Genomic DNA, 15509 nt, shown 5'->3' with positions numbered 1-15509 from the left:
ATGAGCAAAAAGACAACCGATATGCAAGTACAAATCAATATGGCAAACACCTTTGCTGGCATGGAAGGATATAAACTACAGCCAAAAAAAAAAGCGTCGCTATTAACATCAAACCTAAGCCAACAAAGAAAGAAACGCTACTGGAAGAATATACATTGAATGAAGCTATGATGCCAAGAGTTGACTCAGCTATGCATTTAGGAATAATCCGAACGAACTCTATGAAGCAAAATATCATAGCAAATATTGAGGAGAATATAAAAAAATCAAGAAGAAGTGCTTATGCTCTACTTGGCAGTTGCTTCCATGGTAAAAACGGACTGGATATGGAAACTATAATACACCTGTTTAAAATCTACATCTTGCCGGTGTTATTATATGGAATGGATCTACTAACACCACAATCTCTGGATCTAGAGATATTGGAAAAATTTCAAAAGAAAATGCTCAAGTAACTGATGTCACTACCAACTAATACACCAGATCCGGCAATTAACATCTTGACAGGAATACTACCAGTAGAAGCGCAAATACACTTAAAGGTCATGACCCTATTCATAAATGTATGTACCCAACCCAACGAAAGTTTAGAAAAACAACTAGCAAGGAGGCAATTGTGCATCAAGTCAATGAATAGTAACAGCTGGTTTATTCAAGTAAAAACAATCATGCTAAAATACGACCTAGGAAATGAACTGTTAAATAAAGCTAAAAAAGGTATCAATGCCTACTGGATTGAACGAACAACATCTCTAGCTATAAGCTCTATACCGGCCTTCGATACCTTAACAATGATATATTCATGCCAGGAAAAATTCATCCAATATTGCGAATCAAGCACCAATCTCCAAGAGACAGCAAGAGAGTACTTACCAAGATCAAACTATTAACTGGAACTTATATTCTACAACCTCTAAGATATAATTAGATATACAAAGAAGGAACTGAAGATCATTGTATAGCCTGTGACTGTAAAGAAGAGACATTAGAACATTTGCTTATAGAATGTGAAGCGTGGAATTACCTGCGAGATCCAATATTACAAACAATTAAGAACCTACTTACCACAAATGGGAATGTGCGAGTAGAAGATCTCACATGTGAAATGACAATTCAAGTATTAATGGACATTACAAAAATACAAAAGATATACAGAATCACATCTGACCTGATATCTCAAATAGAATTCCAATCAAGAAGACAAGTGTTCCTCATACACAACGCACGATATCAACTGGTGATGAAAGACCAAGCAAAGAAAAAGGCTGCCTAAGAGTGGGGGCAAGGTTGGGAGGACAGAAATGTAAAATTTAAACAAAACATTTTAAAAATTTAGTCTATTTAATACTATTTTTAACAGTATAATCCTTCTCATTAAATCTTAAGAGTTTCAGTTCATAAAAATGATGCCCATAAAAATCTGAAAATTGATTAGATTATATATACGTAATTACAAAAACAGTGCAAGGTCAACAACTGGCACGTGTGTAAAACGAAAGCAATACGTGTCTGTTTCCTGATTTGTTGTAATACGCATGCGCAATGAAATAGCGGCATATTTAAAATGGCGGATTTCCGCCCTTCGAAAATCGAAGTTAAAAGTAGAAAGTGTACAAATGTTCTGATTGAAGAGATTATAATTTCGGCTACTGAAGCTACAACAAGTTCTTACGAAATTAATGAAAACCAAAAATGCCATTGGGAAAAATGTTTTAAAGAGGTAACAATCTATACAAAAATTCGAATTATTTTCATGATTTGTTTTGTTTTGACTTTTCATGTCTTTGGCAGCTGTTGAGTCAGAGTGTTGTGTTGATCTACATGTATATACTGGTGTGTACCCTATTGCTGATTCGGTACTAGACTCATGGAGATGTTTATAACAATTTACAGTATTTCCCATTGCATTTTGTTATCTGTAGTGTAAATATTAAAGGAAAATGAATATAACTATTTTTTTCAAAAATGAAAACTGCAAAAATTATGCCAAAATGTAGAAACAAGAAATTACTTGAAATTACTTGAAGCAGTTTGGTCATTACTCATGACATGGAGCCTGTTCGACCAAGCAATGTAATATGAGGCAGGCATTACCTGTAAAAGCGGACCGGTAGGTCTTTTCACCGCCGAACACCACCAAACACCCCAAAAGTTTATTATTTTTGTTTTTTTATCGTTATAAATGTTACTTAAATATAATATTCAAGTTATTAATTCAACAAATCAAAAGATGAAGAGTCCAAATATCTACAGAAAACAGAAAGGGAGAGTCTATAACACCCAACTTTTAGAACTCCGCAGAACCCCATTGACAACTCAAATATATTTTTTTCCAATTTTTTTCTTCTTCTAGCTCTTCTATAAATTAGTTATACCAATAATAAGAAAAAAGACAAATATCAAAATCTAACTGAGACCAGAGATTGAGGATACTTGAACTGATTACTATTTATGAATATATTTGAATTTTATTATTTTAATAACACACACAAATCTGGAAAGTGATGAATCCAGAGACGTTTTTCCTTATAACATAAAAAGGATACCCCATAAAAATCTGAAAATTGATTAGATTATACGTAATCTAATTTGTTTTATCGTTTTATTGTATAATATCACAGTATTTCTTAGTGATTTGGGGTTTTTGGGGTGTGCGGTGGTCTTCAGTGGTGAAAAGACCCACCCAAAGGGAACGGTCTGCATGTATTATTTCTTTTAATTCAAACATATTAATCATATTTAAACTTTAAAATCTGATAAAAAAGAAATGGAAATACCATATTAAACATGTCAAATTTTTATTCTGTTGTTAGGGATTTTAGTTGTGACTATATTTAAGTAATGACGTCATATTTAATGTAAACTAAGAAACTCTATCATCAGGAACAGTCTTAACGACAAACTTTTAAATCGACAGGCCCGGAGCTCAATTTTTGAAAATTTTTAGTTAGATTCTGTTGGCCTGTAGATATGATTTTTACAGGCCTGAGAGCAATTTTACTAGCCTGGGCTGCCACTCAGCGTGAAGACTGCAGGAAACGTTTTTTTCATATAAAAAAATATTAAAAATGAAATTCTATTGGTATAAATGTTGTCTTCCTTCCTATATTTTACTAGACTGGTAAATATATATTTTTTTAAAAGTCTCATGACAAACGAAACTGTAAGAAGGAAGTAGAGTTATGAATTATTATGCAGGAAGATAAAAAAAAGTCTGAAAAAAAGTTCACGATTTTTGAGTTCATTAATAGAATGATTTTTTTACGGGAAATTTTTATTGTTTTATTTTTCTGCCGTAAAAGGGGACTTTGTCCCCTTAACCTTTTAGCCCCAAATCCCGCCTGTAGCGTGTGTCCCCTTAACCCTTTAGCCCAAAATCCCACCTGTAGGCGTGATGGCGACAACCATTCTTTGATGGCCCGTATGACCCTCCATCAGGGTTAGACACTAACATTATAGGATATATAGTCCACAGGACTACCAAGAAAAAAAATTGGGTAGTCCTGGTAGTCCACCTCTATCACTGGTGAGGGCTGCAACGTCCCACTTCAGGTTAAAGTTTTGGTCAAGGTAGTTTTTGATGAAGCTGAAGTCAAATCAACTTGAAACTTAGTACACATGTTCCTTATGATATGATCTTTCTTATTTTAAAACAAAATTAGACTTTTGACACCATTTTCATGGTCCACTGAACATAGAAATTAAAAGCGTGAGTTTCAGGTTAAAGTTTTTGGTCAAGGTAGTTTTTGATGAAGCTGAAGTCCAATCAACTTGAAACTTAGTACACATGTTCCTTATTAGTTGATCTTTCATATTTTTAAACTAAATAAGACTTTTGACACCATTTTCATGGTCCACTGAACATAGAAATTAAAAGTGAGTTTCAGGTTAAAGTTTTAGGTCAAGGTACATTTGTTGTAGTTTTTGATGAAGTTAAAGTCCAATCAACTTGAAACTTAGTACACATGTTCCTTATTAGTTGATCTTTTTACTTTTAAGGCCAAATAAGTTTTTTTACCCAATTTCATGGTCCACTGAACATAGAAATTAAAAGTATGAGTTTCAGGTTAAAGTTTTTGGTCAAGGTACGTAGTTTTTGATGAAGCTGAAGTCCAATCAACTTGAAACTTAGTACACATGTTCCTTATTAGTTGATCTTTTTACTTTTAAGGCCAAATTAGATTTTTTACCCAATTTCCATGATTTCACGGTCCATTGAACATGGAAAATGATAATGCGAGTGGGGCATCCGTGTACTTTGGACACATTCTCGTTTTGAACTGCCCCAGCTGAACTGTCATGATAGCAGGGACTTCAACCAAGCAATTCATGGTCCATAAACTCTCCTCAGATGTCTGTTCATGAAAATATGGCACTTTGAAAGCCATTTAAGAGTTCATAATCGGTAAAAAGTGAAAAGTAGCCAAAATGAGGTGGGGGGGGGGGGGGGGCATCTTCTGATGGCCACTACGTAACTGGAAGTGACTGTAGGTACAAACTATTATCATAAATGCATGCATAGGTGGTTCAGGAACACAACAAGGTATAATATGGCCAATAGGAATCTAGTCTGTAAAATCTAGGTCATCGTTTTGCCAAAAATCATTAAAAAGAGACATTTAGGCAGACATTAGTTGACAATAATAATTCCCCAGCAAGACCCTCAGTTCCAACATACTCCCAGTTAACATGAATGGACTGCTGTAACTATAGGGTAATACCCTAATGACAAAGAAACAGGATGCTGTCAATGTTCACCTCTCAAGGTTGTTTTAAAATCGGAAAATAGACGGAAAATTACCATTTTTAAGTGGGGTTGGGTTTAAACCCACGAGAAAATATTCCACCTCCCACCCCACACCCCACCCATACCATCCGCCCCAAAATCCCAATATATAGTTTAATAGATGAGCACCCCATACCATCCGCCCCCAAATCCCAATATATAGTTTAATAGATGAGCACCAGTTACAGCATCAAGAGTCTGCTAATTTGCATATGATTTTCCTGAAATCTCTTGGGGGCGAATGAGTTAATAATAAATTATAATAATAATAGAGATCTTGTAGTTAAACAGAACTTCAAGTCAGAATAAAGCGGAATAACGTTAGAATTTTTAATTTAGTTTGTATTTAAATTATATTTATACAATGTGGTTGCTGTAAACTAAATTATGACGAGTGGAATGAATCAATCCTACAAGCTGTATATAAGAGAAGGGGGCAGATAGTGCTACACTTTCAGCTCATAGATATAGGAAGATGTGGTGTGAGTGCCAATGAGACAACTCTCCATCCAAATAACAATTTATAAAAGTAAACCATTAAAGTTCAATCCTTCAACACAGAGCCTTGGCTCACACCAAACAACAAGCTATAAAGGGTCCCAAAATTACTAGTGTAAAACCATTCAAACGGGAAAACCATACATATATGGAGGGTTAACTTCTCTCAACTGCATCCATTACACTGGTCACTGGTAGAGCTAGGAAAGGTATTATTTGGCTCATTTGGTCATAGCACTGCCTTTGCCCAGATTCAATGAGGGTTCAAATCACCCTGGTACTATCCATGTATTTTCACAGTATTGGTTGTGAGCTACTGCCAGTATTGGTACTTATGAGCGCCTGGCAGATTATTTGATTGAGTCATGATATATACATGTATCCATCAGGTCAGCAGTGATGATAGACAGTTAAGTAAGACATCATGCATTCATTGTGGGTCTGGCCAGAAGGTGTCCGAATGAAAGACTTGTGGAGGTGGAGGGTGTTGTTCAGTAGTAGAGTAGACATGTGAGATGCAAATGCTCGGTTGGATGGTATGCAGATTGAAATTACAAATGGAGATATGAAGGTAGTCTAACTGGTTGAGTTGGGAAAAATCTTCTTTGAATCAGTCGATAAGAACACTGCTTTAGATCTGGCTGGTACCATCCATGTATTTTAACTGAAGCTTTCAATTTTAAACTATCTTGTGATAAATTTTGATTCTTTTCAAGAGTGAATGCTTATTAATGCAGGTTTGACTGTATGTCTGAAGCTGTTTAACTGAATATCAACATGTAAAGACCCCTACAGATAAACATGTCCTTATATATATATATATTATTTCAGTTATTTCAGTTAAAGCTGGAAGAATTTTCTATAACTTTGATACAAATTTTCTTTAAACTGATATCCTATACTAAAAATCTTATTGAAAGAATGCAATGTGACTATTTGGATTTACATGTTTTGTAAAGAAATGCAACCGTGTTCTGATGCCTAAGAACCATTTGAACAGCTACATTTTAGATATATCTCATTTTCTATTTTCTTTTACATTATTTTTATGAAAAGTGTTCATATTCTTGTTACTTTTAGGTGTATGAGGGTGCTTTTCATGAATGTGTGTCCATAGATGGACAGTTATGGAGTGAGAGTAATGGAAACGATACCACAGGTAAGAATTCATAAGATACATTAATTTTCATCCAGATGAATATTTTTTTGAAAAATTTGTGCTAAATTAAAGATTCTGTTTCCTTCATCCACAGACCTAGCTTTATAGTCCCAAATTATGTTATGAAAGTGTTTACTCTATAGCTTTTTCACAAAATTCTGAAAAGTAAATTTTGAACAATCTTAGACTCATTTTTGTCTCGCCTGCCACCAAAGTCATACTGACAGTATATGAGACTTGGGGGTTACTATACTGTGGCGTACGTTTTTGATAAATTCCTGGTGATTGCACCTTGGTATATAATCTGTCTAATTATTATTTTTATGCCCCATTTATGGGCATTATGTTTTCTGGTCTGTTTGTCCATCTATCCCACTTCAGGTTACGGTAAAGATTTTCGTCGAGGTTGTTTTTGATGAAGTCCATTCATCTTGAAACTAAGTACACATGTTCCCTATATGACATGATCTTTCTAATTTTAATGCCAAATTAGAGTTTTTACCCCATTTTCACGGTCCACTGAACATAGAAAATGATAGTATGTATGGGCATCCATGTACTAGGGACACACATTCTTGTTTTCTCATTAGGTCAAGCTAATCACTTGTTCAGTTAGTTGCCAGGGGTGTTTAACCTTCTACACAATAAGTAAATGCTCAAGTCCAACATTAATCTTTAAAAAGAAGATTAACCTCAAATATATTTTTTTTTGCATAATAGTATTATTGAACTTTGATGAACCCAAGTGGTTCCTTCATTTAATCATTTAAGCTGATCATATGTAGAGATGTAGAGAAATTTACTTCTCTACAGCAGATCAAATATAATGCATATTTAATTATTACAGAGTTTGAGCCTGTAGATGTAGAGAAGAAAGAATATATCAATGGGGAACTGACCAATCAGCTCCATCAGACAGTCACAGAAGTAGCTACAAAAAGGAAGCATTGTCCATCAAGATACAGGTCCTGTTTGTCACGTCTTACTGCAAAACAGTTATGTAAACTTGTAAGTACATTTGAATGTAGATTTTCGATACATTTCAATCTTGACCACACATACTGTAAACCAACTTATTCTCATGAATACTTTATTTCACACTTAGCTCTTTATAGACTAATATGCAGCAATTTAATTTCATGATTTTCGATTTGCATTATGTAGTTATATAACGAGATCCAAGTTTTTGAAATATACTGATGATTTATATTCGCGTTATTTTCTACTCACCAAAGTGGTGAAAATTAGTTGATTTACAGTAAATGATACAAGAACATTTTATTTGTCCATTTTTAGCTCACCTGGCCTAAAAGGCCAAGTGAGCTTTTCTCATCACTTGGCGTCCGTCGTCGTCCGTCGTCCGTCGTCGTCGTTAACTTTTACAAAAATCTTCTCCTCTGAAACTACTGGGCCAAATTAAACCAAACTTGGCCACAATCATCATTGGGGTATCTAGTTTAAAAAATGTGTCCGGTGACCCGGCCAACCATCCAAGATGGCCGCCATGGCTAAAAATAGAACATAGGGGTAAAATGCAGTTTTTGGCTTGTAACTCAAAAACCAAAGCATTTAGAGCAAATCTGACATGGGGTAGAATTGTTAAACAGGTGAAGATCTATCTGCCCTGAAATTTTCAGATGAATCGGATAACCCGTTGTTGGGTTGCTGCCCCTGAATTAGTAATTTTAAGGAAATTTTGCTGTTTTTGGTTATTATCTTGAATATTATTATAGATAGAGATAAACAGTAAACAGCAATAATGTTCAGCAAAGTAAGATTTACAAATAAGTCAACATGACTGAAATGGTCAGTTGACCCCTTTAGGAGTTATTGCCCTTTATAGTCAATTTTTAACCATTTTTCATAAATCTTAGTAATATTTTACAAAAATCTTCTCCTCTGAAACTACTGGGCCAAGTTAATCCAAACTTGGCCACAATCATCTTTTAGGTTAGTAGTTTGAAAAATGTGTCCGGTGACCCGGCCATCAAACCAAGATGGCCGCCATGGCTAAAAATAGAACATGGGGTAAAATGCAGTTTTTGGCTTATAACTCAAAACCCAAAGCATTTAGAGCAAATCTGACATGGGGTAAAATTGTTTATCAGTTCAAGATCTATCTGCCCTGAAATTTTCAGATGAATCGGACAACCCGTTGTTGGGTTGCTGGCCCTGAATTAGTAATTTTAAGGAAATTTTGCTCTTTTTGGTTATTATCTTGAATATCATTATAGATAGAGATAAACTATAAACAGCAATAATGTTCACCAAAGTAAGATTTACAAATAAGTCAACATGACTGAAATGGTCAGTTGACCCCTTTAGGAGTTATTGCCCTTTATAGTCAATTTTTAACCATTTTTCGTAAATCTTAGTAATCTTTTACAAAAATCTTCTCCTCTGAAACTACTTGGCCAAATTAATCCAAACTTGGCCACAATCATCTTTTGGGTTAGTAGTTTGAAAAATGTGTCCGGTGACCCGGCCATCCAACCAAGATGGCCGCCATGGCTAAAAATAGAACATGGGGTAAAATGCAGTTTTTGGCTTATACATCAAAACCCAAAGCATTTAGAGCAAATCTGACATGGAGTAAAATTGTTTATCAGGTCAACATTTATCTGCTCTGAAATTTTTAGATGAATCGGACAACCCGTTGTTGGGTTGCTGACCCTGGATTGTTAGTTTTAAGGAAATTTTGCTGTTTTTGGTCATTATCTTGATTATTATTATTGATAGAGATAAACTGTAAACAACAATAATGTTCAGCAAAGTAAGATTTACAAATAAGTCAACATGACCGAAATGGTCAATTGACCCCCTTAGGAGTTATTGTTCTTTATAGTCAATTTTTAACAATTTTCATAAAATTTGTAAATTTTTACTAACATTTTCCACTGAAACTAATGGGCCAAGTTCATTATAGATAGAGATAATTTTAAGCAGCAAGAATGTTCAGTAAAGTAAGATGTACAAACACATCACCATCACCAAAACACAATTTTATCATGAATCCATCTGCTTCCTTTAATATTCACATAGACCAAGGTGAGCGACACAGGCTCTTTAGAGCCTCTAGTTATTATTTTCACCAAAGGTCAGACTTCATCTTTTTGTTGATGGATATTTGATATTGACATAAGATATGTGCATTGATGGGTACAGTGGATCAATATTAACAATGATTAATGTGTTATGCTAATAAATTTGACTTTTTATTTCAGGGCCAGTTAAAAGTTATATGTAACCCTAAAACAGAGCCTTTACCCTTACCAGATAATTTGTTATCATCAGAGGAAGTTTTAGATCGTTTAAAGGACACAGAATCTACCTTGTCATCAATACTTAAGGTATATACAGTTTTAATCAAACCAATCAAATCAGACTGCATAAGAATGCATTTTTACATGCTTAAGGCCAAATAAAATAGTATGTGTGGTTCCAGTTACATCTTAAAAAAATTTAGGGTAGGTAGGTAGGGATTTTTTTTTTTTATGTTTTATTTTTACATTGACTCTATGTGAGCAACATTTTGACTTTAACAGTGCTTAATGCCAAATGGCAAAAAAAAACTTTAGGGTAGGCTATTTTAGAGACTAAAAAGTAGGGTAGGTAGGGTAACTGGAACCACACATATATTTTTATTAGGCCTAAAGAACCCAACAATATACATTTTATATTAGTTTTTATACAGAATATAAATAACAATGTCTTCTTACAAATGAATTTCTCAATGTCACAAGAAAATATCCATTATTTAATTTTTTAGGCTAGTTAAAGAAGATATATGTCAAGACACCTCCATTTTTTCAGACATGCATTACCATTGATAATTACATTTCCTTAATTTTAAGTCAATTTATCTACCTTTTGTAATTAAATAGAAATATTGAATAGAAAGCAGAATGTGTCAAAGAGACAACCCAAACAAAGAGCAGAAAAAGTCCAATGTCACCAATAGGATTTCAATTCAGAGAGAAACCTCTGGACCTGGAGGCAGGCCCCTTAACAATAATGTATGCTAGTTCAGAGACATGGGCGCCACACTAAACTATAAACCAATTTTTATGCCCAAACTACAATAGTAGAGGGGCATTATGTTTTCTGGTCTGTGCATCCGTTCGTCCATGCGTCCGTTCATCCCGCTTCAGGTTATAGTTTTTGGTCAAGGTATTTTTTGATAAATTTGAAGTCCAATCAACTTGAAACTTAGTACACATGTTCCCCATGATATGATCTTTCTAATTTTAATGCCAAATTAAAGTATTGACCCCAATTTCACGGTCCATTGAACATGTAAAATGATAGTGCGAGTGGGGCATTCATGTACTATAGACATATTCTTGTTTTTAATTTAAAAATGCACAAGACTAACAAATTCTGTTTCATTTATCTATCATTGATTATTGTATCAAGTGTTTATAAGTTCTCATCCTAAATTTGCATGATATATTTGCACCTGGGCATTATTTATACAAACAAAGCAAGCAAGTAAACCAAAACCTCTTACCTGAATTAGGATAACAGCTTTGAAAGACACCAAGTGCTTGCCTTCTTTTCCATTATTAGGATATATGTATATTCTCACTGTTCTAGAATAAATAGATTAAAACAATAAACTTTTTTTTTCTTTCAGACCTCTGGAAGAGAAGTAACAAAAGCAGAGAATTTAAGAGCTGCGATGAAAATAAAAAGAAATAATTCATCAAAAATGAACACTTTACAGACTACACCATCAAAGAAAATAGAAAAACAGACAGTTTCATCGAAAAACCTGAGATTTTCTCCTAGATTACACTTAGTTAGTAAACCACGGACAAGGTTGAAGCTTTTAGAATGATAATGTTCTATTGACAATTATTTTACCAGATTAATGCATGTATTTAAATTTCAAAATGTGCTGTGATGCATTTTATGTGATTTTCTTACATTTCTTATCTTACTTCTTTCTGTTTATAATTAGAATTCAGACTAAATTCATGTTGAAGTCCTCACTGTGACTTTGAGATGGAGAACAGCAATAAAAGCACTGTTCCTTTGCTTTTTGTTTGGATTTTTTTCTGTGAATGTACTGCTTTTGTGTCATGGAGGGATACCCCCATATCTTTTTTTCTTCTATTGTATTCTTTTTTTCTTATTTTAAAGATTTTTTGCAGAATAAGTGATCACAGAGTCAAATCAGGTTTCTACTGATTCCTTAAGAGACAAAAAGAATTCTCTTTCAAAATTAATCAAGTTGAGTCATTGGAATATTTTGGTACTGCAATGCATTTGTATTACTTAACTGCAGTCTTATATTTAGGACTATAATTCAAAGACGAAATGTTCAAAATTGGTATTTCCCATGCAAACATAAAATTCAACATTGAAAAATCTTAACTTCTAAATGCTCTTCATATAACCATGACATTTAATCCCTTCAAGGGAACAGAATAAATCCCTGAAATTATAATTTTATAAACCAAAAACTGTCTTCAACAAATTCTCTATAGTGATTACCCACCGAACAGTCAAGGTCGTTAATAACCCCCAACATCATTATAGTGACGGTAATTTCTGCTGCTTTTCACTATTTGCTATTAAAAATCATGTCTGTATTGAATGCGTCTAAGCGTGATGCTGGATTGACAAATTTTTTTAAGCGTGACACATGAAAGTCAAATTATTGTGTCATGAAAACGGGAAATGAGGTCTAGCGGGACACAAGAAATGACAAAAAAATGAGAATTGCTTACGTACATAGTGTAAGCGGGATACAGGAATCTGACAAAATAGTAAGCGGGATCCCTGATCGGAACCCCCCAATGAGACCCCTTTAATATTTGGAAAATAAGGATAAATAATGATGAGGGTCTTCTTTTCCGTATTGTTTTTATTCTTTATGTCTGTCATTTTTCTCTATTTTAGTGTTTTTTGCTTTATGTCTGTCATTTTTCTCTATTTTAGTGTTTTTTGCTTTATGTCTGTCATTTTTCTCTATTTTAGTGTTTTTTGCTTTATGTCTGTCAATTTTTCTCTATTTTAGTGTTTTTTGCCTATTGTTCTCTAATCTTTTTTTCTGTGGGTTTGACCACTTATTCTTTAATCTGTAAACCCCATTCAGACCATTCAGACCCCCATATTGTATTTCCTAATCATAGGGTTTGTCAAATGTAGAGTGCAATGCTTGGTTATCATTTTTAGCTCACCTGCCCTGAAATTTTCAGATGAATCGGATAACCCGTTGTTGGGTTGCTGCCCCTGAATTAGTAATTTTAAAGATATTTTGCTGTTTTTGGTTATTATCTTGAATATTATTATAGATAAAGATAAACAGTAAGCAGCAATAATGTTCAGCAAAGTAAGATTTACAAATAAGTCAACATGACTGAAATGGTCAGTTGACCCCTTTAGGAGTTATTGCCCTTTATAGTCAATTTTTAACCATTTTTGGTAAATCTTAGTAATATTTTACAAAAATCTTCTCCTCTGAAACTACTGGGCCAAATTAATCCAAACTTGGCCACAATCATCTTTTGGGTTAGTAGTGTGAAAAATGTGTCCGATGACCCGGCCATCAAACCAAGATGGCCGCCATGGCTAAAAATAGAACATAGGGTAAAATGCAGTTTTTGGCTTATAACTCAAAACCCAAAGCATTTAGAGCAAATCTGCCATGGGGTAGAATTGTTTATCAGTTCAAGATCTATCTGCCCTGAAATTTTCAGATGAATCGGACAACCCGTTGTTGGGTTGCTGGCCCTGAATTAGTAATTTTAAGGAAATTTTGCTCTTTTTGGTTATTATCTTGAATATTATTATAGATAGAGATAAACTATAAACAGCAATAATGTTCAGCAAAGTAAGATTTACAAATAAGTCAACATGACCGAAATGGTCAATTGACCCCCTTAGGAGTTATTGTTCTTTATTGTCAATTTTTAACAATTTTCATAAAATTTGTAAATTTTTACTAACATTTTCCACTGAAACTAATGGGCCAAGTTCATTATAGATAGAGATAATTTTAAGCAGCAAGAATGTTCAGTAAAGTAAGATGTACAAACACATCACCATCACCAAAATACAATTTTGTCATGAATCCAACTGCTTCCTTTAATATTCACATAGACCAAGGTGAGCGACACAGGCTCTTTAGAGCCTCTAGTTTTGTTTTTTCTTATTTTTTGTCTTCATGTATAGAAAGTTACAGCAGATAAGACTTTGTTAATTTCTTTATGTAAGAACTGGTTTAGACATATTATTATAGCTTTTATGTTGTATAATTTTTGCTTTGATAAGAGCAGGTCAGAAATGAATTTGGTCATGCATTGTGTTTTGTTTAGTTGCTGACTAATTGCTGTACATCTGACATGAATCATGTATTGTGTTTTGTTTAGTTGCTGACTTATTGCTGTACATCTGACATGAATCATGTATTGTGTTTTATTTAGTTGCTGACTAATTGCTGTACATCTGACATGAATCATGTATTGTGTTTTGTTCAGTTGCTGACTAATTGCTGTACATCTGACATGAATTTGGCCATGTATTGTGTTTTGTTTAGTTGCTGACTAATTGCTGTACATCTGACATGAATCATGTATTGTGTTTTGTTTAGTTGCTGACTAATTGCTGTACATCTGACATGAATTTGGTCATGTATTGTGTTTTGTTTAGTTGCTGACTAATTGCTGTACATCTGACATGAATTTGGCCATGTATTGTGTTTTGTTTAGTTGCTGACTAATTGCTGTACATCTGACATGAATTTGGCCATGTATTGTGTTTTGTTTAGTTGCTGACTAATTGCTGTACATCTGACATGAATTTGGCCATGTATTGTGTTTTGTTTAGTTGCTGACTAATTGCTGTACATCTGACATGAATTTGGCCATGTATTGTGTTTTGTTTAGTTGCTGAATAATTGCTGTACATCTGACATGAATTTGGCCATGTATTGTGTTTTGTTTAGTTGCTGACTAATTGCTGTACATCTGACATGAATTTGGCCATGTATTGTGTTTTGTTTAGTTGCTGACTAATTGCTGTACATCTGACATGAATTTGGCCATGTATTGTGTTTTGTTTAGTTGCTGACTAATTGCTGTACATCTGACATGAATTTGGCCATGTATTGTGTTTTGTTTAGTTGCTGACTAATTGCTGTACATCTGACATCTATTCCCAATTGTATACAAATTTAATAGTTTAGTACAAAATCTTTATATTTTCACCAAGAACAAAAGTAAAGGGTAAGGTTGAATCTTAAAAATCATCAATATTTTTTATGCATAATTTATATGTAATCATTTTAGGTGCTTTCTGTCTTATGACTAACTTAAAAAAGCAAATATGACCTTTTTTATATATTTAATTACATTGGATGGCCACTTTTGCAAAAAATAAAAATTCAGCCCAGAAATATATATTTATATGTTTAATTACATGAGAAGGTGCAACATTTGCAGAAATATAAAAATAACACTTCATAAATTTTGACGGTCTATTAAGCTGAAATATTAATTTTAATTATCTCCCCCTGTATTGATATCATTTGGTCAAAAGTTATCCCCCTGACATAATTAATTATCTCCTCCTGTATTGATATCATTTGGTCAAAAGTTATCCCCCTGACATAATTAAGTATCTCCCCCTGTATTGAGATCATTTGGTCAAAAGTTATCCCCCCTGACATAATTATTATCTCCCCCTGTATTGAGATCATTTGGTCAAAAGTTATGAAATGGGCAATAACCATTTGTGTAAATTTAGGAAATGACATTATGTAAATCCTGCTCTGAACAAATAACTTCAAATCTAAGTACTAACTATGAATTCATTATTCCTTGTATACAAATTTTTAAGGTTACCCAGGAACCATGAATTCCAATGTACAACAAATTATAATTTTCTATAAAAATATGAACAGACTTTAACAAAACCACAAAATAAAATATCCACAAAAATGCAAGTTTCCTCCATTCCGTAAAATTGGTTCCCACAAAAATAAATGAATTCACAGAAGTTGTATTGGTATGATATTATTAAAAAGTGTTTGCCTACAAATTCCCAGAGCAATAGAAA

General features: G+C 33.6%; 1 protein-coding gene across 1 annotated transcript; it reads left to right on the top strand.

Moving 5' to 3' along the window:
- Positions 1–1523: 1523 nt before the first annotated feature.
- Positions 1524–12636, top strand: LOC139515677 (uncharacterized). Its single transcript, XM_071305320.1, has 5 exons — positions 1524–1720; positions 6365–6443; positions 7291–7451; positions 9668–9793; positions 11080–12636. Exons 1-5 carry the CDS (start codon positions 1565–1567, stop codon positions 11281–11283), a joined length of 726 nt encoding a protein of 241 aa, XP_071161421.1. The 5' UTR covers positions 1524–1564; the 3' UTR covers positions 11284–12636.
- Positions 12637–15509: the final 2873 nt, after the last annotated feature.

This window comes from Mytilus edulis, chromosome 3 (genome assembly GCF_963676685.1).
Source record: "Mytilus edulis chromosome 3, xbMytEdul2.2, whole genome shotgun sequence".
Taxonomy (NCBI): domain Eukaryota; kingdom Metazoa; phylum Mollusca; class Bivalvia; order Mytilida; family Mytilidae; genus Mytilus; species Mytilus edulis.
This window is presented reverse-complemented; position numbering and strand designations above follow the sequence as displayed.